Genomic DNA, 21,205 nt, shown 5'->3' with positions numbered 1-21,205 from the left:
ACTTAACCCCATTGCCTTGCAAAAAGCTAAAAGAACAAAACAAAACAAAAAGAAACAATCTCTAATCAGAAATACCTCAGATGAGTCTTATTGTGCAGTAGATAGTGACCCCCTACATTGGCCTCTCTGTGTAGGAAGACTGCTGAGACCAAGCCTCCCTTGCTGAGGCAGAGAGAGCCTGAAATAAGAACAGTAGATTTTGAGGCATCTCATCATTTCAACTGTGAGATGTTGATGACAATCAGAGAGGCAACCTTTGTCCTTATGAAGATATAAAGTTAAGGTAGCTCAGTCAGAAGATTTAGGAATCACTACCTAACTCTAGAAATGTCTTAAAGATAGGGCCTGGCTCATGGTCACCAGACAGTAAGTAAGTGTGCCATCCGATTCAGGGAGGAACTGGTTGGCATCAGGATGGGAAGGCTGACCAGGGTTCCCCATCTCTTCTGAAAAGGGGTGGAATTTCAAACGTGGGCCCTCTGGAAATTTGAAGATCTATTATCCCTCTGAGCTGGGAAAAAACTTCAGAGGACATTCCAGCTGAAGGATGGGAAAGGGGATCATTGTGTTGATACCCCAAAGTTGAAGCAGTAGAGACCAGCAGCAGCATCAGAAGAGAAACAGGCTCAGAGAGACCAGAAATCAACAGGTGAGGAGCCAGCGCCAGGAAGGAAAGCCCCAGTCAGAGCTTTTCCTCCAGGAGGAGAAGCTGCTTGCAGTGAAGGGCACTGGTATCAGGAAGGGCGAGCTGCAATGTGATGAAGGCAGAGACCAATGTCTCATTGGCATCCTGGGGACACAGAAGGAATTACTAAAGATTGACTGACTTAAGAGGAATCAGAGCTTTAGAGAACAATTCACCCAGGGCTTCCTAAGCCTCTGTCAAATGGGGCTGCCTTGACTAGACGATGTTGGAATAAGAATTGGATGTTTTCATGAACTACACAGCCAATATGAAACAAAAGCCAGGAATGCCCCAATATATTCTGAGACAGGAGCATCCAGGGGGTCTCCCAACTCCTCTGTCTGCCTTGGGTGTATATATATATATATCACGGGTCCCTAATATTTTTCCCTTTTGTTTTTGTAAGACAATCAGGATTAAGTGACTTGTCCAGGGTCACATGTTTATTCACTTGTCAAGTGTCTGAGGTCAGATTTGAACTCAGGCCCTTCTGATTCCTGTGCTACACCATCTTGTCCCTTAGGTCCCTATTTTTGCAGGTTTTGGTGTGCTTTCCATATGAGAATTGACTTAAGGACTTGGAGCCCTTATTAGCCTGGAGCAGAGAAACGCAGGGTTGGACTGGAAAGCAGCCCTGAGCCGAAGAGTGCTCCTTCACAAGGTCCAGCCGTCCATCAAGCTCTGGAATTCTTTACAGATGATTGGACTGGCCAACTGCAGGGTCTCCTTCAGATGACAGAGACCCTCCTATGGATTCCCCCTCCCCCCTTGTTAAAATGTGAAGAACTTTCCTATGAATGGGGTAGCTGGAGAACCAGGCCTGAAGTCGGGAAGACCTGAGTTCTAGTCCAACCACAGATGATACAGAAGACCCTCCTTGCCTCAGTTTCCCCAAATGTAAAACAAGGCTCGCACAGGGTTGTCATGAGATCCACTGAGATACTATTACTATCGCTGAACATTATCAGACTATATAAGTGGTGGCTATTCTCTTCATCTTGATAATGACCTTGCTGCTTTTTAGGGTCCAGAATTTGGGCAGCCTCTTTCTGGGGTGGGCACCCCCCATTCCATCTGAGTCTTCCTGGGTTGCCCAGGCAGAGTTGAATCTGCTCTCCAGTGGTTTATTTCTGATGTTGGTGTGAGGGAACTGGTTAAAAAGGAGCATATGGAATAATGTCAGAAATACCCTCAAAAAGATCTCGGGTTACTTGTGAGGGGCTGGCACAGGAAGTCTCTTTAACCAGGCTCCTGAGACAGACACGGAGGGTGCTCACCTAAACATGGGGACCTGAAGACGAGGCCATGGCTCTCACCAGTGGCGCTGTTGGGCCCTGGTTGGTAGAGGCCTCCTTAGCTGGCCTTTGGCACCCCAGATGGTCAGCCTATGGCACCCTAGATGGGCCTGTGGACAGCATTGCGTTCTTGTGTTCTTGGGAGTCTGTAGTGGCAGCTTTTGGCCTAATGTGCAGCCCCACATGGTGTGATTGCAGATGAGTTAAAATGCACATTCAGTCCAGTTTTTAGACAGCCTGAACACTTGGACTTTTTCCTCAGCATTGCATTAGACTGTGGAAAGTGCTTTCTTTTTTTGTTAATTCATAAAGAGCTGCACCTCAGTCCTAGATTCATTGCAGGCTCCTCTGTTGATTATAGACAGCAGAATACTGCCCTGATGTCTGCATCTTGCAGTTTTCAGGGAATTTGGCAATGGCCAGACTGACCCTCTCAAATGACCACTCCGTGTGTTTCCTTTGCTAGGCATAACATCAAATGGACCTGGGGAAGTCTCGAGCAAGGATGATGGCAAAGTTGAAGGATTGCACATGAATGGGCCCACCAGTGGGAACAAGAAGTCCGTCCACGCAGATGCAGATACGAATGGCTATGATGCTGACAACCTGCCCGGCGACCTCAAACTCGCTCATGTAGCCACCAAGAGTGAAAATTATTTTGATGATAAAAATGAAAGACCGGCCAAGAGGCGAAGGGTCAGCAGCAATGGTAGAGAGAGCCCGGGCTCTTCCGAGTTTTTCCAGGAGGTGGTCCCGCAGGGGAAGGTTGAAGAACTGGAAAACGTAGATGACTAAATGTGAGGGCTGTTTTGTATTCTTTGGAGTCATTTCTGGTGCGACTAAAATTTTCAGGGTTGATGGGTTACCTTAAGTTGATTTCCTTAAAGCACTCCGTTGAAATCTGACATTTTAGATTGGATTTTAATTTTAGGTGACAGTTTGTATTTCTGCCTTTAGCAGAACTTTTTACTTCAGCTATTTTAAAGACCCTTTTAAATATTGAGAGCTCCTATAGTCAATGAAGGCTGCGCATTCATCTTTAACCATAGAGAATTTTAAAGGCATATTTTAATACCAAACCCTGTTATTCTGAGTTTGTGGTTTGGTGGGGGCGGGGGGAGGGAGGATAGGAGGGAAGTGGGGAAGGTTGGTTTGTACTTAATTTGAAAAAATCTTCTGCTTCACACCAGCTTTTCTGCCATTTTTCTGTTTGTTTTTTTTTTAATGTCTAGTAGACCAGAAAATAGACATTACCATTTTTCTCTCCGTACAAATTGGGTGTCATATTATTGAGGAAACCCTTCTGAATCCTGAAAGTTATGCTAGCATGATTTTTTTATATATAGAAGTTAAAAAATAAACCAAGTCAGGTTTGTGTATGTACAATTGTTGACATCAGTGATGTCTTTCATATTCTTATCTGGGCTTAAGAAATACATGCTGTATTTTTCCAGATTCTTTGTAGCCTTTGGAAGATTTTTACAGAACTTATGTCTTGATTGAGCTGTCCTTTCTTGATACAAAAGCTTGTATAATTTTCTTAACTTGTACAGTTGTTAAACTTTTATGAGAAGAGTTGATATTCTGAGTCTGTCAGCTTCATTTTATTTTGCTAAAGTCTTTTTCTAATGAATTTTTAAGTGTTTGTGTAGTATTGGAGTCATCTTTTCTTATTCAGATGGTTAAGCCTTCATAGAGAATTATGAGAATCTGATTTTTCTAATTTCTACTTTAGGACAAATCGTGAGTTTGGAGAATTCTGAAGTGATGCATGATGCTTGTATTGCACAGACTTTTACATTTGTTCTGTTTTCAGTTTTATTTTTGCAGCCACAAGAGCTCATGTTTGTTGGCTTAAGTGCTTCACTTTAGTTCAGCCTGGTTGGCCAGAGTCCTACTCAGTTATTTTTATATACGTAGCCAAGGGACCCGTTTTTGCATTTAGACGAGCCTGGAGGGAAGAAGAGCCGGTGGTTCTGTTGGTGGGATGGAAGGTTCAGGGCACAGCAAGGGTCATGGGTTTTGTGTGGGAAGATCAGAGTTGGTGAAGGTGACCGACTTGCCCCAAGACAATTCTTCCATTTTCAGTTTGGGGAGGAGTTTTTCTAAAATTGAAATCCAGAAGCTTTATGATAACTATAGGTACAGAGTGCTATATGTAAAAGAGGAATCATTTCCCTGGAAAAGAAGAATCACCTATTTGTGGAGTCTCGCCGAAAGCACAGACTGGGGCTGTCTTTTTGACACATGGGATTCTTGCTGAAAATAGGCCTAGGCAGCAAGTGGGCCGCCTTGGCACACCTGTCCAGATGTGTATCTGTCATATGGGCCCCTTGTGACCGCCCTCTCTTTCTCCGTGGCGGCCAGCTGCCTGGGAGGCCGGTATCCGTGACCCAGTCTTCGAATGGCCCAGAGGAGGTGGCTTCGGTGTCGACGCAAGAGCTCCTGGTGGCTTATTGCAGCTGCTTCCCTCGCCAGGGTGAACAATATTTTCCTTTTCTTCCTGCCCCAGATCAGTGTTAAAAGCCATTGTAGAAGATTTTAATTTCCTATGATGGATGTTCACAGATGTTCCCCAGAGTCTGAATGGTAGTGTGTGTGGAGGAGAGACCTCAAGAGATTGGTGACCAGACATTTCCATTCTTCAGGAATGGCAGTAGCTTTAGCCACGGGGTCCCAATCCATGTTCTTCATGAAGTCCAAAGATGGTCTAGAGAAGGGTTCCAAGTGAAGGCTGGTGCTGGGTGTCAGAGACCCATCGTCACTTTTTTTGTTTTTACTTTTAAGAAAAATATGCATCTTTGTTTGCAAGTTTGTAAACCGTGAACCAATTTTATAGGAAAATCCAGAAGTCAGTTGTCTTCAGGTCTGTTTGCAGAGGGCAGTCCTGCCCATGGGGAGGATGTCGCTTTTTGACTCTCACATTTGAGGATGTCCCTAGAGGCCGCTGTTGCGCAGTGTGATCTGAGGGGGGCTCTGCTTTTCCTGGAGAAGAACTGAATTGTATTTTCCTATTTGTGTTTGTTTATACAGGTATTTTGACATGGTGTTTTTTCCTGTTCTTCAGCATACAGCCACTATAACTTGAGAGGTCATTGCACTATTAGTACTTTAAGACTTTTTGTAATGTCATGAATTTCATTTGCCTAAGTCAAATTCCCTCTGATCTAGAACCGGTTCCACGTTGGCCTGGTCCGTGGTGTCCGGGCAGTTACGATCCAGAAATGATGTTCTCTTTCAGACATTTGCAGAATCAGAAATTCAGTTCAACAGAAGTCTTGGGTTGAGCTTTAACAACAGATTTGAAGGGATATTTTAAAAGACCAGACATTCAAAAATGATGGATTAGATTTTTTAAAATTCCTGCATAGTAATTTTGCACTGTAAGTAATTTCCAGTTCTCTCCCTGATCCCTGTCTGCAATTCTGAAAAAGCTTATTAAATATTTTTTTAAACACGTCCTTGCATTGTCTTTTTCAGGTGACTTTCAGAGGGTTTCATTCTGGCCGTTTTGTTGGGAGGGATTCACTGCTAGGGGGACGACATGCTCTAGTTTGAGCAGAGCCCGGGATCCGTGGGCAGCATTGGTTTGCATCTCTCACCTCTTGGGGAGTCCTCACCACTTGGGGTTGTACAGGCACTCTTCAGTTACCACCCCTCTTCTTTGCATTTTTTGAACCCCTTTCCACTGACGATGCCTCATGTCCACTTCCTTGTAGAGTCAGAATAGATCAGGAGAGAGAAGCCTCTACATGACCTGCAGACAGAGCCTAGGGAAAGGAAAGCTGAGATCTTCAGCCCCTGCTGAAGGCAGGTTGAGCCTGAGCTAAACTGGGAAGACCGGAAAGGGGGGTGGGGAAGGTAGAGGAGGAGCTTCGGTCTAGTCCAGTCTGCACCTGGGGATCAAGGGGCCTGGCTTTGAAGGGGATCCCCTCCTCAGGTAGAGAGCTCAGATGGCCTTGGCTTTCGGGTCTGCCTTCTGGCCAGAGAAGCCTTGATGTCTGTGAGTTCCTTCTTCCCACCCTCATGCCCAGCACCCCCTGAGCTGGCTTTCCTTTGGATTGCCAGCAGCACCCTACTAAAGGATGGATGGCCTGGTCCTGGGTGAAAAGTGCCTGAGAGAGGTGGAACATGGGCGGGTTTCCTTGTACCAGGTTCCTTTCTCCAGTCTCCAGACCCAAGGACCATTCATTTAGAGGTAGCAGGCCCTTGGGTGGCCTGACACTTCTTCATTTTACATGTGAGAAGGCAGACCTGGCAGAGGTAATGCACCAGGAGGCAGAGGATGAGTGAGCAGGGGACACAGGCCTCCCTTCATCAAGCCATCTGTTTGGGTAGGGGTCAAGTGGGGTGAAGACAATGTAGGGAAGGGGCTGGGGGCTGGTCAGTGAGAATGGTTGGGGTCCTGCCATGTCTATCATGGGTCTGAAGAGGGAGAGCTGGCTCCATCATCCCACAGGGAAGAGTGAAAAGTTTAAACTGGATTCAGTGTTTTTATTGATGAAGGGAAAAAGCACTCAATCAGGAGCCTTGGAGGTTGGTAGATGGAGTGCCAGGCCTGGACTCTGGAAGACCAGAGTTCAAATCCAGCCTCAGGCTTGGCAACTGGGTGGCCCAGAGCACGTCACTGATGGACATCTCCCTCAGTTTCCTCAGCTCTACAATGGGGGCAGTAACAAAGGCTGATTTTTCTTTTCTGGTCCCCGATGGACCCATCTCTAGCCTGTAGCACCATTTTATTAAGATAGGAAAATGGTCATTTATGTAAACGACCTCCCAATATAAAGTGCTTTGTAAACAAATAGCCTTTTTAAATTTAGTTTTTAACCTGAGATCACCCCTGAGCGGGGATCCCTCCCGGCCCTCAGTCTCCAGTCTCTGAACTCTCAATCTGTGGCAGACTCCGAGCCTGGCTTTGAGGTCAGCATTTGAAATCACAAAGTTCCCCAGAAAAGGCCCTTTCCCAAGTTTCTGACATTTGAAATGAGCTTATGGTGCTACGCCAGAGGCAGAGGAAGTGTCGGGATGGGGGCCGGCTCATTGTGAACCCCAGTGTCCTGATGATAATTGGGACTAGATCAGACTCAAGACTGCCACAGGTTCCCTCAAAACAATCTAAATTATGTACAAAAAAGTGACCAACCCCCTCCCCCCAGGCGTCTGTCACATGGGCTCTAGCCAAAGCCTCGGGGGGTCCCAGATGCTGACCCCCGTGACCCATGAGGAGGCATCTCCATATCTTCTGTTTAAGAATTGAAGTTCATTTCACTTGTGTTTGACGGAGGGGGCCAGGGGAGAGAAGGAATACCCACAGAAATGGGATCCCAGTTTACACACATCATCCCTGAGAGCAGGGCAGCCTTTCACATTGTCTTTGACTTCTCCATCACGGGACTTGGATTCCCAGAACCCATCCGCCCCTTTTCTTGGGGACCCTCAAAACACATTGAAAGATGTAAAGGTCCATCAAAATATATTCAATGACTTGAAATTGAGAGGGGAGGATTTGAGGGAGTGGTCCCACAGGCCTCTGAGGCTCCAATCGTGAAGCCCCAGGGTGACAGGGCCAGGGGTGGGGACTGGAGCCACCACTTCTGACTAAAGCCAGGCATCTCCCTGGGAAGAAGGTGGGAGAGGAAGAGGAAAGAAAACGGGGAAGTATTGTGCACTGCCTCAGCCCACTTCCTGTGGTGTGATTTGGGATGCCGCATCCCAAGACGCCACTTCTCTGGCCCATTTGGTTGCTGATTAGATCTCTGCTTAGAGTGTTTGGCCTTGGTGAATTCATGCAAGGATGGCGGCGGTCAACCCAGCCCAGGTGCACTTTCCCTGGTCTTGCATTCCCTCCTCTTCTGCACAGGCCAGAGACCCGTCTCTTACACCATCCCTCCCCATGGGCCACCGGAGACAAAATGCACCTTTTCAGGACAAAAGTATTTATTTGAAGCCCATACAAAAATACTTATGCAGGCAGAGTCATTTTCTTTTCACTGTAACCTGATTTACGAAATCTCTAGCCTGCACTACCTTTTGTTTAAAACACAAAAATGGTCATTTTTGTAAATAGAATCTATTGATAAAAAGTATTTCCAGGTGATCGACAGCATTGAAAATATCTGATGGCATTGGTGGTACTCACTTTGCCAGTGTAGACAATACCATCCGGTTTCTGGCACTGAAAGAGACGTATATTTAAGAACAAAATCATCTTGAAAACCATTTTTTCAGGGATGATGAATCTACCGAGTGATTCCTTTGTGGACAAAGACAACGTTGCAGAAATCCTTAGAAGCACAGTAATGCAATTTCCTGCCACCCAGAAAGCACAGGTAGGATTACACAATTACGACACCAGGGACCCAGCCTCAGCCCCAGCACGGATGGGTTCAGAAAGGCAGAGCCAGTCTCCATTGGAATTGGAGGATCAGTCTTTGCCAGAGGACAGCCATCTGGTCCAAACCCCCCTCCCCTCCCCTGGGGAATCCAGGCCTCAGGTTGTACTGGCCTGACTGGGAATCTTGGTTGGTGTCCCTTGGATGGCCCTGGCTCTCCAGTAGATTCTGCTTTGCCCTGACCGGGTGACCCTGGAACAGTCACTCCCTCAGAGTTGTGACGACCAAAAGGGAAACTAGATGGGAAGCGTTTTGCAAACCTGAAAACTCTCTAGGCACGAGTTACTCTTCTGGACTCTTGGTGAGGGGCCCGGACCCACGAAGGATTTGAATAACTCCCCTTTCTCGGGCCAGGTCCTAGTTATCTGTGAAGATGCCGGCAGAGCATGGCCAGCTTGCCAACTAACATCCACACCAACTGCTCCCCAGTGGCGCTCCTCCAGAGGAGGCCATTTGTGTACCGCACACCCACCCGACGTTCAAGCGTCACCACCAAACCCGCATGAGATGAAAGAGATGGTGCTAGTCACCCAACACAGCTCAAGTTCCAAGAGAAAACCAAGCCCCATTGGACTGTCCAGAACATTCTGTGAATCACTGAACAGGGCCATGTCTATCATCTTCAAGCTATGTCCAGTCCTCAGAGAAAGGACAGAGGAAACCATCGTCTAAAATTCTACAGGAAGCAGAGCAAACTCTTGAAAGACATGGAGGAAAAGGGGCCCAGAAGACCCCACCCGATATCCTAAAGACACCGATGTGGCCTCACAAGGGACACTATGAACAATGAGCTTTGGAGAGGACACACAGAAGCCAAAAGCAAAGGTGGAAACCATAAAGTCCTGAAAACCAGGAGGAGGGAGGGGGCTGATGGTAAATTCTAAGTACAATAGTTCTAATGGAAAAGCTGGTTTTGTTGCTGTAGTTCACTTGGGGCTTTCTGGACAAAAGGATACCAGGGAAGCCCAAAGACGGCCAAAGGCCACTGCCCAGGAGGTGAGAAGTGATGAGGCCAGGTGATGGACAGCTGGTCCCGTGACTCTGTGATTCTAAAACACTCAGAATTTGCACAGAAAGGCAACTAAAAACAGCACCCTGCCCCACAGGTTGATTCAAGGTTAATCAAAATTGGATGGACCCATTGATGACCATGATAGATTTAGAAGTTCAGAGCTCTGCCCACAGCCCATCTTAGCTTTGTCCAGGGCCCTGGTCAGCTTTGTGCCTCAGTTTCCCCCTGGTAACATTTAGTAAGGCTTCTGCCTGCTAAAGCAGTAAGTTACAAGTCCCAAGATGATAGATAGGTCTATTTAGAAGGCACATATATGTCCAGTTCTGGCATTTGCAATCTGCTGTTAATGCCCCAGTAAACTGACCCAGATTTGCACGTGTCCCCTGCCCCACTCTCTATTGCTACTTATGTGGGTCACAGGAAGGAGCAGTAAGGAGAAAGACCTTTGAATAAATCAGCTGAAATGCAGGTGTTGGCCTTCCCATGTTCTCACAAAACCAGGCCATGGTGGTCAGTGGCCAAGCAGGAGCCCAATGTCAACAGAAACCTGTTGACAGATATTAAGTGAGTGAGGGTCCAGTAACCAGGGAGATCTGGTGCCAGTGTGATGCGACCCCCACCCCCGACAAGGAGCCTCAGCTTAAGTCCTGTTTTTATGAAACTCAAATGAGATTAATGAGTGTAAAGTGTTGGGCAGACCTTTACATACTAGAGAAAAGCAGCTCTCACAATTCTCACTCCTTTGAGGGTCTAGACTCCCGGTATACACATGGTCCCTCTCCCCTAACTCCCAGGCCTGCTCTCCTTTCTTCTCCCTCCCCCATGCTCTGCTCCTCCTGCCGAAGTATTTCCATTGTTAGAAAAAAGGGAAGCTAAGGCCCTTTTCTAGAAATGATCTCAGACAATAAGCTGAATCACAGAAAATCAGACCTGGAGGGCCCACAAAGGTCACTCAAGCTAACCCTGGCTTGGACCTGACTCAGGAGAAAATCATTTCCCCAGTGGGTCACAGGCCAGTTGATCCCTGGTCAGACTGGCTGACTGCACCCAACCTTAAACAGTCCTGACCTTCACAGGTAAGCCCGCAGCACAGGTAAGCAGGGATGCTGGCAGGCTCCCCAACATGCACGTCGACTTCAAACCATTGCTCCAGGGATTCTGAGGCCGGAGGGGGCCGAGGAGGCCCACAACCGGCTGATCCCCAAGGGAAAGCTGCTTCGCCAGATCTCACCTCATCGAATCCTTCACTGACAGTTGGGAAAGGACTGAGCCAGCATCTCATCCCTCATGAGGGAGGGAGAGACGAAGAAACTGAGGCTCTGGGAGCAGAGTCATAAGTATCCAAAGTCTAACACTGGTAATGGATGCATCGGGACAGGGTCTGGAATCCAGACCAGAGCTCTACCACCCACTGACCACCCAGTCTGTGCTTGTTTCGTGACGGCCTGCAAGTTAAGATTGACACTTACATTTTAGGTTTTGGCAAGGCAAACGGGGTTAAGTGGCTTGCCCAAGGCACACAGCTAGGTCATTATTAAGTGTCTCAGGCCAGATTTGAACCCAGGTCCTCCTGACTCCAGGGTCGGTGCTCTATCCACTGCACCACCTAGCCACCCCTGAGTTTTACATTTAAAAAGTCTTATTGGGGGCAGCTAGGTGGCATAGCGGATAGAGCACCGGCCTTGGAGTCAGGAGGACCTGGGTTCAAATCCGACCTCAGACAGTTAATAATTACCTAGCTGTGTGGCCTTGGGCAAGCCATTTAACCCCATTTGCCTTGCAAAAAACTTTAAAAAAAAGTCTTATTGGATTAAAATTTTAATTAATTCAAAATTGAATTATTGTAAAACATAAAAGCCATTCTTAGCTCGTGTCTCTAGAGGTAAGAGTAACCAAAACCCCTACCTCTGTAGCAGGGGGCTCCCTTCACTTGGTCATGTTGCATTTCATCAAAGAGATGAAGATGGGCAGCTCTAGGCAACTCCTGACTACCAGTGGATGCCTCCAGGGAATAACACCGAACTGTCTTTTCCCTTAAATCCTAAGAAATTGGAAACAGGGAACCTTTGGTCCATGTCATAATGTGATTCAGATAAAAGATCCCAAAGAAAGGGGTGCCAAGAGGGAATGGTGGCCAAGTCCAGAAGTCCAGAAGAGAGGTGCCACATGAAGAGATGCCTGTGGGTCTGTTTCCCATTCCTGCTTAAGAAGATGGGTGGAATGGGTTTGATCTGACTCTGGCCCCACTTGGGGAGGGGATGACTGCTCCCAAGTTACTTCCAGGAACGTGGGTTGGCCAATATGGCCAAGTCCTCCGGGGCTTTGGGATACCAGCCCTCCCAGACACCACATGGGTGTCCAGCTCTCTCTGTGTAGGAGACCACCCTTGATGACAACAGGAAAGTGAAAATGTTGGGACCAGACCCTTAAGGTGGAAAACAGAAAGAAAGAATTCTCAAAGGGAGCAAACAAAATCACGCATCGTGGCCAGCTATCCTGGGCAGAAGGTAAGGGGACATGGCTTCCACAAGATAGTCAGCAAAGGGCTGACCACAGCCACCCATCCATAGGGGGAAGAAGAGGCGACTGGACGCCCACTTGCTGTGAACAGAGATGCCCAAAGAACAGCAGGGAGTCCCATGGTGGATGGAGAGGAAAGCAATAAATTATAAGCCAGATAGGTCATCTCCCAGTCCAGTATAAATTAATGCAAACCGTAGATTTAAAATAGAATCAATTAGAAGATTCTCTCGTCATAAAAATTCAAAAAGGCAGCAATTTTCGTTTGGATTGTACAAGGGCCCTGGGACCGAGAGCTCGCTGGGACCAAGACACCCCAGCCATGGAAGCGGGTCTCCATCAGCACTGCCCGCGTGCAGGGTTGACCGCTCATGGAACACGAGCTCACACGGCGCCTTTCCCTTTGACGTCCAGCTTGTTGCTTGGCTCCGACTGCTTGTTCAGCTGCTCTTCTGTGAAAGTGATGTAGGAATACACCAGGCTCCCAGCAATACTGTGGAGGACACAAGATCCACTGTGGTCAGGGCCCCTTACAGCCTACTCAAACAACAGCATTCCTAGCTCACCAAAAATAACCAATTTTTAGGACAAAGGAAGGGCAGCCAATTGGCAGCCTCAAGCATCTGAGTTGAAATCCGGCTCCGTGACTCCACACAAGTCACGTCACTTCTGTCTGCCTCAGTTTCCTTATCTGTAAAATGAGTTGGAGAAAGAAGTGGCAAAAAATATCCACTATCTTTGCCAAGAAAATCCCAAATGGGGTCATGAAGAGTCAACATGGCGGTAGTGACTGAACAACAGCAACAAAGGATGGATACGAGGCTATTTTGTTGGCACTCCTATAAATACAGGTCACGTTGACACCTGCACTGCCCCAGGGAGGCCGGGAGCCCAGAGCACTGAAAACTGACTCGGCCAGGGTCACATAATCATTTTTTGTGTCAGAGCGAGGACCCAGATCTTCCTGACTCCACTGTTATCTAATTAGCATTGAATAATATTACTCCTCTTCTTAAAAAAAGTATTTAAGGCAGTGGGGTGAAGTGGCTTGCCCAAGGCCACACAGCTAGGTCATTATTAAGTGTCTGAGGCCGCATTTGAACTCAGGTCCTCCTGACTCCAGGGCCGGGGCTCTATCCATTGCGCCACCTAGCCACCTGAATAACATTACTCCTAATTAAGGAGGCAACACATTTTAGTAAACAGAGAGATGACCTGAGTCACAAAGTCCTGGGTTCAAGTCCTCATTCTGACCCATGGGGGACGTGTTGCCCTGGTTGAGTCCTAGCACACAGTAGCCCCTTAAATGTTGATGCATTGATGGATTGACTTAATCTCTCAGCTTCTCAGGAAACTACAGGAAAATTTCTGGCCCACTCAAAGGTGTACAATTATTTAGGATTGCCTCATTTGATCCCGGCCACAACCCGATGAGGGAGGTGCTGTTCTTATCCCCATTTTACAGAGGAGGAAACTAAGAGCAGAAGCCAAGTGCTTTTGTCCAAGGTCCCCCAACTTGCATCTAAGGCCAGATTCAAACTCAGCTCTTCCTGGTGGTGTCTCTCGCTGGCTCTCATCAGACTGGGCGGTAAATATCCTGAACTGGTAAAGGGGTCCTACCACCCAGCGCTCCCTGAGCCAGTGACCCCCCTCCCGGGCCAGGTGCAGACCCCGCCACCCCAAGAGGATAACAAAGCTCCCTTTCCACCTCAGACTGTTCTCTGCCCCCTTGCCTAATCTCTCGTTCTGGTGAATGCAAGCTGGCAAGGGCACTGGCAGCAAAGACGGAAAAGGGGAAGCATTCTCTCACCCTCCCCAGGCCCGATCGTCTACTGGATTCAAGCTGCCTTTGGACACCCAATTCCCTGTACAGAGATTTCAACTCTACAGTTGGAAGGGACCTCAGAGGCCATGGAAACTGAGGCCAAAACAGGTGAAGGGACTTGCCCAAGGTCACAAAGACCCCAAGAGACAGGATTTGAACCCAGGTCCTGACTAAATCTTCATTGAATAATCACTCCCATTTCCCTACCTCATAATGCATTTATGAAATAGACCCTTCACTTGCATTATCATTATCCTCATTTTACAGGGGAGAAAACAGAAAATTAAAGTTATTTTCTGAAGGGCAATCAGCTTGAGAACAGGCGAGACAGTTTTGAGCTCAGATCCTCTTGAGTTTAGGGCTGAGAATCTTTGTACTGTATTGTTTCCAAGATGCCTAGAGCCGGAGAGGCGGAGATTTCATTAGGCTAAGGCAGCTGGAGACCCTCCTTCTGCCCAGTGCAGCCCAGTACCTCCTCTGGCTACTTAGGGCCTCGAAGGAGAACTCGGGGGCACCCAGAGTCTTAGCACCTTGGCCCAGGGTCACAGCCAGGAAGGGTCCGAGGCAGGGCTTTGGCAGCTTCCTTATTTGTACCCCCCCACTGCTGAGCATAGGGCCTGGCTTAGTAGATGCTTTCTTTAAAATGTTGATCCTGCAGTATCTTCCTCTTTCTCTCACCCTCCCCTTCCGGTCTGCCAGCTGTACCTTGGCAACATACCCCCTCCTCTTCTGAGGGGGCAGGCCCTGGACTAGGGTGGTAACTGCTGGGGGAGGGTCTGCCTGCCTCAGTCTCTCCCCACTCCAGTCCATCCTTCATTCAGCCACCAGGATCACGTCCCTGAAGCTCAGAGCTGACCCCACTCAATAAACCCCCCCAGGTTAAAAAAATACAAACTACTGTACAACCCTTTAAAACCTCACCCGAACCTATGTTCCAGCCCCTTAATTCAACCCCTCTCCAGGACTCCATCCCATCTCCCCTCAGTGAGCCTTGGCACTGGCCTAACCCGGGCCTGGTGGGCCGTTCCCTCCTGACCGCACACAGCCTTTCTCCCCCCCACCTGTCCCTTCTATCTGTCCTATATGGAGGGGCTCCGTGGGGCACTCTACCCTCTTTCAAGGATTTCTCTCTGTGAGGCCTCAGGCAGCAGAGCTAAGGGAAAACAGGCCTTGGAGACCTGGAAACCAGGCTTGGTCTTGTCCTGAATAATTTGACCACAAAGAAGGAACTTGGAACCCTGGCGGTTCTGCTGGCCCCAAAGTGGAGAGGAGGAGGAAGAGAAGGGTCTGCACTTCGGCAGAAAGGGGGTGGGGGGAGGCCACCAGCCTTTGGGGATCACTAGCAGCCTCGAGGGCTGGCGGAAATCCAGAGGAAAGATGTGCTTCCCCCCACCCCACCCAGGTTCCTTAGTATCAAGGCATAACTTTACTATAGTATTAGGATTAGCATTATATTGTATTATAATTGTTATTTACTATTTTCTTATCCAAATATTTCCAGAACCCTCAATTTTGCACCCGCCACAAGGGGATAGCATTTAACTGGAGAGACACTATAATGTAAAACAAGGCAGAGAGCCTAACCCTCTGCCTAGACACTAGGTATTCTCTTTCCTAGGCAAGGTCTCATATCAAGGTGGAGAACTCAAATGTTTTGACTAAAGAAACTCCCTAAGGGAACTACACAGGCCTCTGGGGCCATTATTTTGCTCCTCTATCTGAACTAAGCTAATTATTGTGACAGGGCCTTACAGGGATGTTGGTACATGCGGCCTCCCCCATGGAACATCAATTCCTACAGAGCTGGTCTCCGTATCCTTATGGTCCACAGGCTGGATGGCTAGCAACCTCAGCCTTTACACCCTACTAGAGATGCTGGGCATCTTCATCCTCAGTTTCCTATAGGGACAGACCATACCTTAAAGGATGTCGTGTCCCCCAGAGAGGCACAGAGGGGGCTTCAATTTTAATGAACGGAAAACAAGTGAAAGGGTTTCAAGCTAAATTATTTTCACCTCCCGGACAACCAGAAAGAAAAGTTGATTCCAGGCTAAGCCCAACCTGGGGCCATTAGAGAAGGGTTCTAAAGAATGCTACTTGGCATTCTAAAGAGTTTTCAGTGGAATGTTTCTGAGCATTTGAAAGAGGTTATTTAGCATTCAAAAAGACTTTCCTTTAGAATAAGTGAGCCTTCCCCCAAACTCTCCCTAGGTTATTTAGCATGCTACAGAACTCACCTTAAAATGGTCATTTCAAAAAATCCAAGCCCCAGAGTCACCAGAATCCCAGGAAAACATCAAACTAACACTAGATCCTACTGATGGGTGGGTTGGTTGTTTTGTTTTGTTTTAATTTTTAACATATCCATTCGGATGCAAGCTCCTTCAAGGGAAGGAATGTCTTTTCTTAGTTCACTTAATAGCTTTGCAGAGCGTGGAGGCATTTCTATTCCCACAAACATCACCAGCCTGGGGAGTCCAGTTAAGGAGCTGGAGAGCTTAGATCAGAATAACCCAGCCCAGGGAGAAGTCCCTTTCTCCCCCCAGGTCAGAAGGAGAAGGGAGGCTCCAAGGATTAGAAATTCCAGGGAATGTTTCTTGGGACTAGAACTCTGGGTAAAGAGTCTGGGGGGAGGCAGGAGGGAGGGAATGGCCAGTTGTTAACTACCCTATATTGGTCAGACAAATTCTCTTTCCAAAGAACATTCTGGTTAGAGAAAATTGAAAGAAAATAAAAGGAAAGGAAAAGAAAAAAAGAAACTCAGATACAGTTTCCTATTTATTCTTAAGGTCCTGCCTGACTGGTCCAATTGAACGTTCTAAAGGGCAGCCAGATCCCAGAAGCCCAGGGCAATGCCCTCCCAGCTTAGGCATCAGGAGGGTGGCTGGCTGAACTGAAATGAATTTAAAGAGAGCGGCCACTCAGCGTCCTAACTCTGTAGAAGCCTAACGGGAGGAAAGGCCTTCCTCTGCCTTTGTCCAAGAGTGCTGGGAGGCAGAAGGTCCACTGCACTGGACTGCCCACATTTGGGGTTGACCTTGGAGTTACTAGCCCTAAGCCTCAGTTTCCCCCTTCTTCAAGTGTGTGGGGGGTCTACTCCCTAGATGACCTCTGAGCTTTGTTCCAGCTCTAAATCTGTGATGTACAAAACTGGGGATCAGAAGAAATTTTAACCTGGTTTGGGAAAAGTGATTAAGGACGAGAGGCAATCCTTGGATGAGGGGAGCCTGGAAGAATGATTGGCTCCTCAAGGGATCCAGGCAAAGGCACACCAGCTAATGTGGCCTCTCCTGGACCCTCTCTGAGAATAGGTCCAGTTTTTTGTGTAGTTATACTGTATACAGGAGGGACTTAATGATTGCTGACTGATAGGGGCAGCTAGGTGGTACAATGGATAAAGCACCGGCTCTAGAGTCAGGAGGACCTGGGTTCAAATCTGGTCTCAGACACTTAACAATTATCTAGCTGTGTGTCCTTGGGCAAGCCACTTAACCCCACTGTCTAAAATACATAAAAATTTAAAAAAACCAAAAGTATATGCCGGACAACTTAGAGGAGTCAGGCAAGCAGGAAGGGCTTGAGGAAAGAGGGAGCTGGGGCTCCCTGGGGTGTACCTGGAGTGAGGAAGGGGAGTATTCTAGACCAGGGGGTGGCCTAGGCAAAGTTGGGGAGCAGGAGAAGATGGGCTTTCAGATGGGGGTGAGGGGGGACTTCACGTTCCAAAGAGGGGTCTGCGTTGTTTCCTAGAGGTGATGGGGAGGCAGAAAATCACTGGCAGCTGATTGGAGGAGGCAGCGGAGCTGGGAGAGGGTAGAGGCAGGGAGGCCGGGGAGAAGGCTTGGACACCAACCTGGGACCCGTGATGGAGGAGGAGGCCGTAGGAAGGGAGAGGAGGGGAGGCCCAGGAGATGGCTGGGGATGGACAAGGGGTGAGGGGTTGTGGGCCTGAGGTTGGGGAGCCAGGAGGGATGGTGGGGCCTGGATGGAAAGAAGAGGCTATTGAGAAGGAAGGGTTTGGGGGTGGGGGGAGACGGAAAGAGCAAGGAAGATACGAACAAGGGCTTCTAGGCAGGCTGTCTGTCTGTCTGTCTGTCTTTGCCTCATTCTTCCTTTCTTTAATAGAGTGGGAGACAGAACAAATCCATTTGTTTCCATTGAAAAAGAAAATTAAATGAAAAAATAAAAATCTGGATTTGTTGCAGCCCTCAATAGAGAAGGTCCTGGAAGGAAGAAGACTTTTCTCTTTGTATTCCAGGAGATGAAGAGACAGTGTCTCATTTAGACCCTCGAAAGCATCACCCAGTGCTACCTGACTGACAATCAATAGACCCCCCCCCATTCACAGATAAAGACTCTGTGTTTCTCCCTGAGATCTGCAGCGTTTAGCCCAAGGTCTGCACACAGCAGGCGCTGCGAACTGTCAGCTAGCTGAGGGAAAAAGGAAATGACCCCAAATCCAGCTTAGACATGAAAACTAGTCTCTGAGGTTTACCATCTGACCTACAGGTGGAGCCCATTATGGGATGAACACCCCAAAGAGAGGGAGGGAGGGAGAGAGAGAGAGAGAGAGAGAGAGAGAGAGAGAGAGAGAGAGAGAGAGAGAGTAGTTATTCATAAACAAAGGATGAGGGACGCTATCAAACCTCCTTGGCGGTCTCTCTGAGAGGCTGCACAGTGTTCATCCTCCTTATGGGACCCAATGGGATCTTAATGACAATGAACCAGCCCCCTCCCCCCCCCATTCCCACCCTCCATCCCTCTCTTCCAGGCCGAGGCTGGACCTTGGCCTTCCTGAGTTTCCCATTCACAAAGAAAGAAACCAACTTTTATTTCTTGAGCAGAATGGTAGCTGGAAATACTTATTAAACTTTCTCAGGGCTGAGTAAATTTTGCTCATTAGAGGCAGCTTAGGTGGAAGCAGACAGAGCACTGGCCTTGGAGTCAAAAATCTGACCTCATTCATTTACTAGCTTGATGACCCTGGGCAAGTCCCTTAATCCTGATTGCCTATGAATGAATAAATGAATGAATGAATGAATGAATGAATGGTTTGCTAACAGAATTTTATGCCTGATGTTACTGAGAAGAACCCTTGGCAATTCTCTAGTTCGACATTAAAACAATCTAGAGCAGGAAGGAGACTGCGGCCTCTGCAGCCCCTCCTAGAGTGCCTCAGGCTTTGGACAACTATCACCGGACTCATCATGAGAAGTCACTCGCCCATATTTACCAGATGAAGAAACTGAGGCCAGAGAACTAGTCATCTGCCCAGGGTGGCCAGGCAGCATCCGAGCTCCCTGCTTCTAAGTCCAGCCTGCTGCCTGAGATTTTCCCTCCAAGACACTTATTCTTATACTCTCCAGTATCAATATTTTAATATTTACATCCTTTTATATAACATTTTTCTATTTCTAGTGGCCTCAACTCTCCCTGATCTCCTCCCCTTCCCTGGCCTGGACTCAGAGAGCTGGTTTCAGAGTCCGCCCGGCCCCTGCCCCCTGGGCCCAGTCTCTTCACCCCCCAACCCTTGTTGTCTTTTCAGTAAAATGAGGCGGTGGGACTAGATGGCCTTTGAGGTTCCTTTCTCTCGGATGGCAACATCCCATAGCTAGGAAGCCACCGAGGCAGCATCAGAACCCGGCTCCCTTTGATCCAACAGTCACTGCCTCCTTCCCGACTGTTTCTCCTCTGGTGCATCTACCCCTCACTGCCCCCTCCCCAGGCTCCCCTCTTCAAGCTGATGATTAGGAACAATGACTGGCTTACCTGATATTTAACCCAATGAAATTTGTCCACGTGAAAATATAGTCTCCACCAAAGACCATTCCAATGTAAGTTACTAAAATATTCTGAAAAGAAAGAATCGAGATTTGACTTGGCTTTCTCAATTATCCTTTCCTGTACGTGTTTAAAAAATATGTGCACACACACTCACACACAAACACATACACACACAATATACACACAAGACAAACACACAACATATACACTTACAAAGATACACACAAACACAACATACACACTTACAAAGACACACATACACACACTCACATAACACACAACATACACACTTAACAAAGACACGCACAAACACACAACATACACACTTACAAAGACACACCCACACACCCAGTGAGCAGAGCCAGAGCTGCAGGAGGCCAGTGGGTGCCACCCCTCTGCCATCTCCCTTTGTGGGCACGTCTTCACCAGGCTCAGAAGAGCTACTGCAGATGCCCGGGGCTAGCTGGCACCCCCATTTCCCTGAGCAGACCCAGATGGCCCAAGGCAAGGGTGCCCGGCAGACTGGGCAGCCAAAGGGCCTTGGGGCATTGGGTTTTTTCCCAAAGAAAAGCCCAGGTCTGAAGCAGCGCTAGGAAGGCCCACTTCCCTTTCTTTATGTTGAAACCCATTTTTTCAGCCTAAGACATTTGGGTCCCGGGCCCTGCCCTGGGAGTGGCCATTGGAACGATTAGCCCCCCAACTGAGAGCACCAGGCAGATCCAGACAGCTATGCCGGGCAATTGGATAATCTTCATTTAAAAAAAAAAAAAAGCTTTCCTCTGTCCTGAATACGTGTCTCCTAATCTCCAGTCCCCACAGGGGGCAAGGCCTTTTCCCTCTCTGCTGGCCTTGCCTCTGGAAATACTGTGCTGGGAGAGGTCAGGGGAAGAAACCGGGAGAAGAGGAGATTAAATGACGGAAGAAGAAAAACCATCATCGTTGAGACATTTAGAAATATTCAGAAGAAGGGAGCTCAGTGGGCCCTGGGCTGGTCAGACCTCAGCTGGCACCGCCAGCTTAAATGAACAGGGTCCGAGGACAGGACCTCCCACATGGGGAAGCCCCTTCCACCAGTGCACAGTGGCACCTCCTCGACAACTTCAAAAGAGCTGTTGGGATGCTGCTGAGGCGCTTGCCCAGGATGGCAGAGAAACACTGAAAACACAGTGGAGCGGGTGATTAGCGGCACCACGGATGATACACCAGCCCTGGAGTTGGGAAATCCAACTCAGATACTGGCTGTGCGACCCTGGACGAAGTACCTAAGTCTGCTTGCCTCAGTTTCCCCATATGTAAAATGAATTAGAGAAGGGAATGGCAAATCATCCAGTATCTTTGCCAGAAAAACCCCAAATGGGGAAGAATCGTACAAACAAAAGAGAGAGAGGGAACAGATCCCTGCTTCCCTAGGCAATCCTCTTCTTTTGACCTTTGTTGATGGATTGCCAAGTTCAAGATTTTAAAAAGAAAAAATATAAGGAGTATAAAATCACTTTGTAAACTAGAAAACTCCTGTAGATGGGCAAGTGGCTAATAGTACTTCCTTTACTATTATCACTAAGAAAAGTAAAATTAATAGGTCAAATATTAGTGGGGATGAGTCAGGATGTAAGGGATGTAGAAGGGAGCGAGGCAGGGAAGGAGTGGGAGGGAGGGAGGGAGAAAATTTAAAAGAATAATAAATGTCTCCATATC

At 48.0% G+C, this 21,205-nt stretch overlaps 2 protein-coding genes across 11 annotated transcripts in view; one reads left to right on the top strand and one right to left on the bottom strand.

Annotated features, from left to right (window-relative positions):
* Positions 1-10,894, top strand: part of MIER1 (MIER1 transcriptional regulator) — a 61,132-nt gene extending 50,238 nt beyond the window's left edge. For 9 of the 10 annotated variants that reach the window (XM_074221239.1, XM_074221231.1, XM_074221234.1 and 6 more), the window contains one exon: positions 2,447-10,894. In XM_074221239.1, the coding sequence (XP_074077340.1) occupies positions 2,447-2,775 (329 nt within the window). In that variant the 3' untranslated portion in view covers positions 2,776-10,894. The remainder of the gene's footprint in view (positions 1-2,446) is intronic. The other variant, XM_074221238.1, reaches the window with a different exon arrangement.
* The window catches only part of SLC35D1 (solute carrier family 35 member D1), a 57,341-nt gene continuing 36,350 nt past the window's right edge, over positions 215-21,205 (bottom strand). Inside the window, exons 11-12 of the mRNA XM_074221240.1 lie at positions 19,496-19,578; positions 215-12,397 (exon numbers count right to left, since the gene is read on the bottom strand). Coding sequence (XP_074077341.1) covers positions 12,289-12,397; positions 19,496-19,578 — 192 coding nt within the window. The 3' untranslated portion in view covers positions 215-12,288. The remainder of the gene's footprint in view (positions 12,398-19,495; positions 19,579-21,205) is intronic.

Source organism: Macrotis lagotis, chromosome 2, assembly GCF_037893015.1.
Source record: "Macrotis lagotis isolate mMagLag1 chromosome 2, bilby.v1.9.chrom.fasta, whole genome shotgun sequence".
NCBI classification, from domain to species: Eukaryota; Metazoa; Chordata; class Mammalia; order Peramelemorphia; family Peramelidae; genus Macrotis; species Macrotis lagotis.
This window is presented reverse-complemented; position numbering and strand designations above follow the sequence as displayed.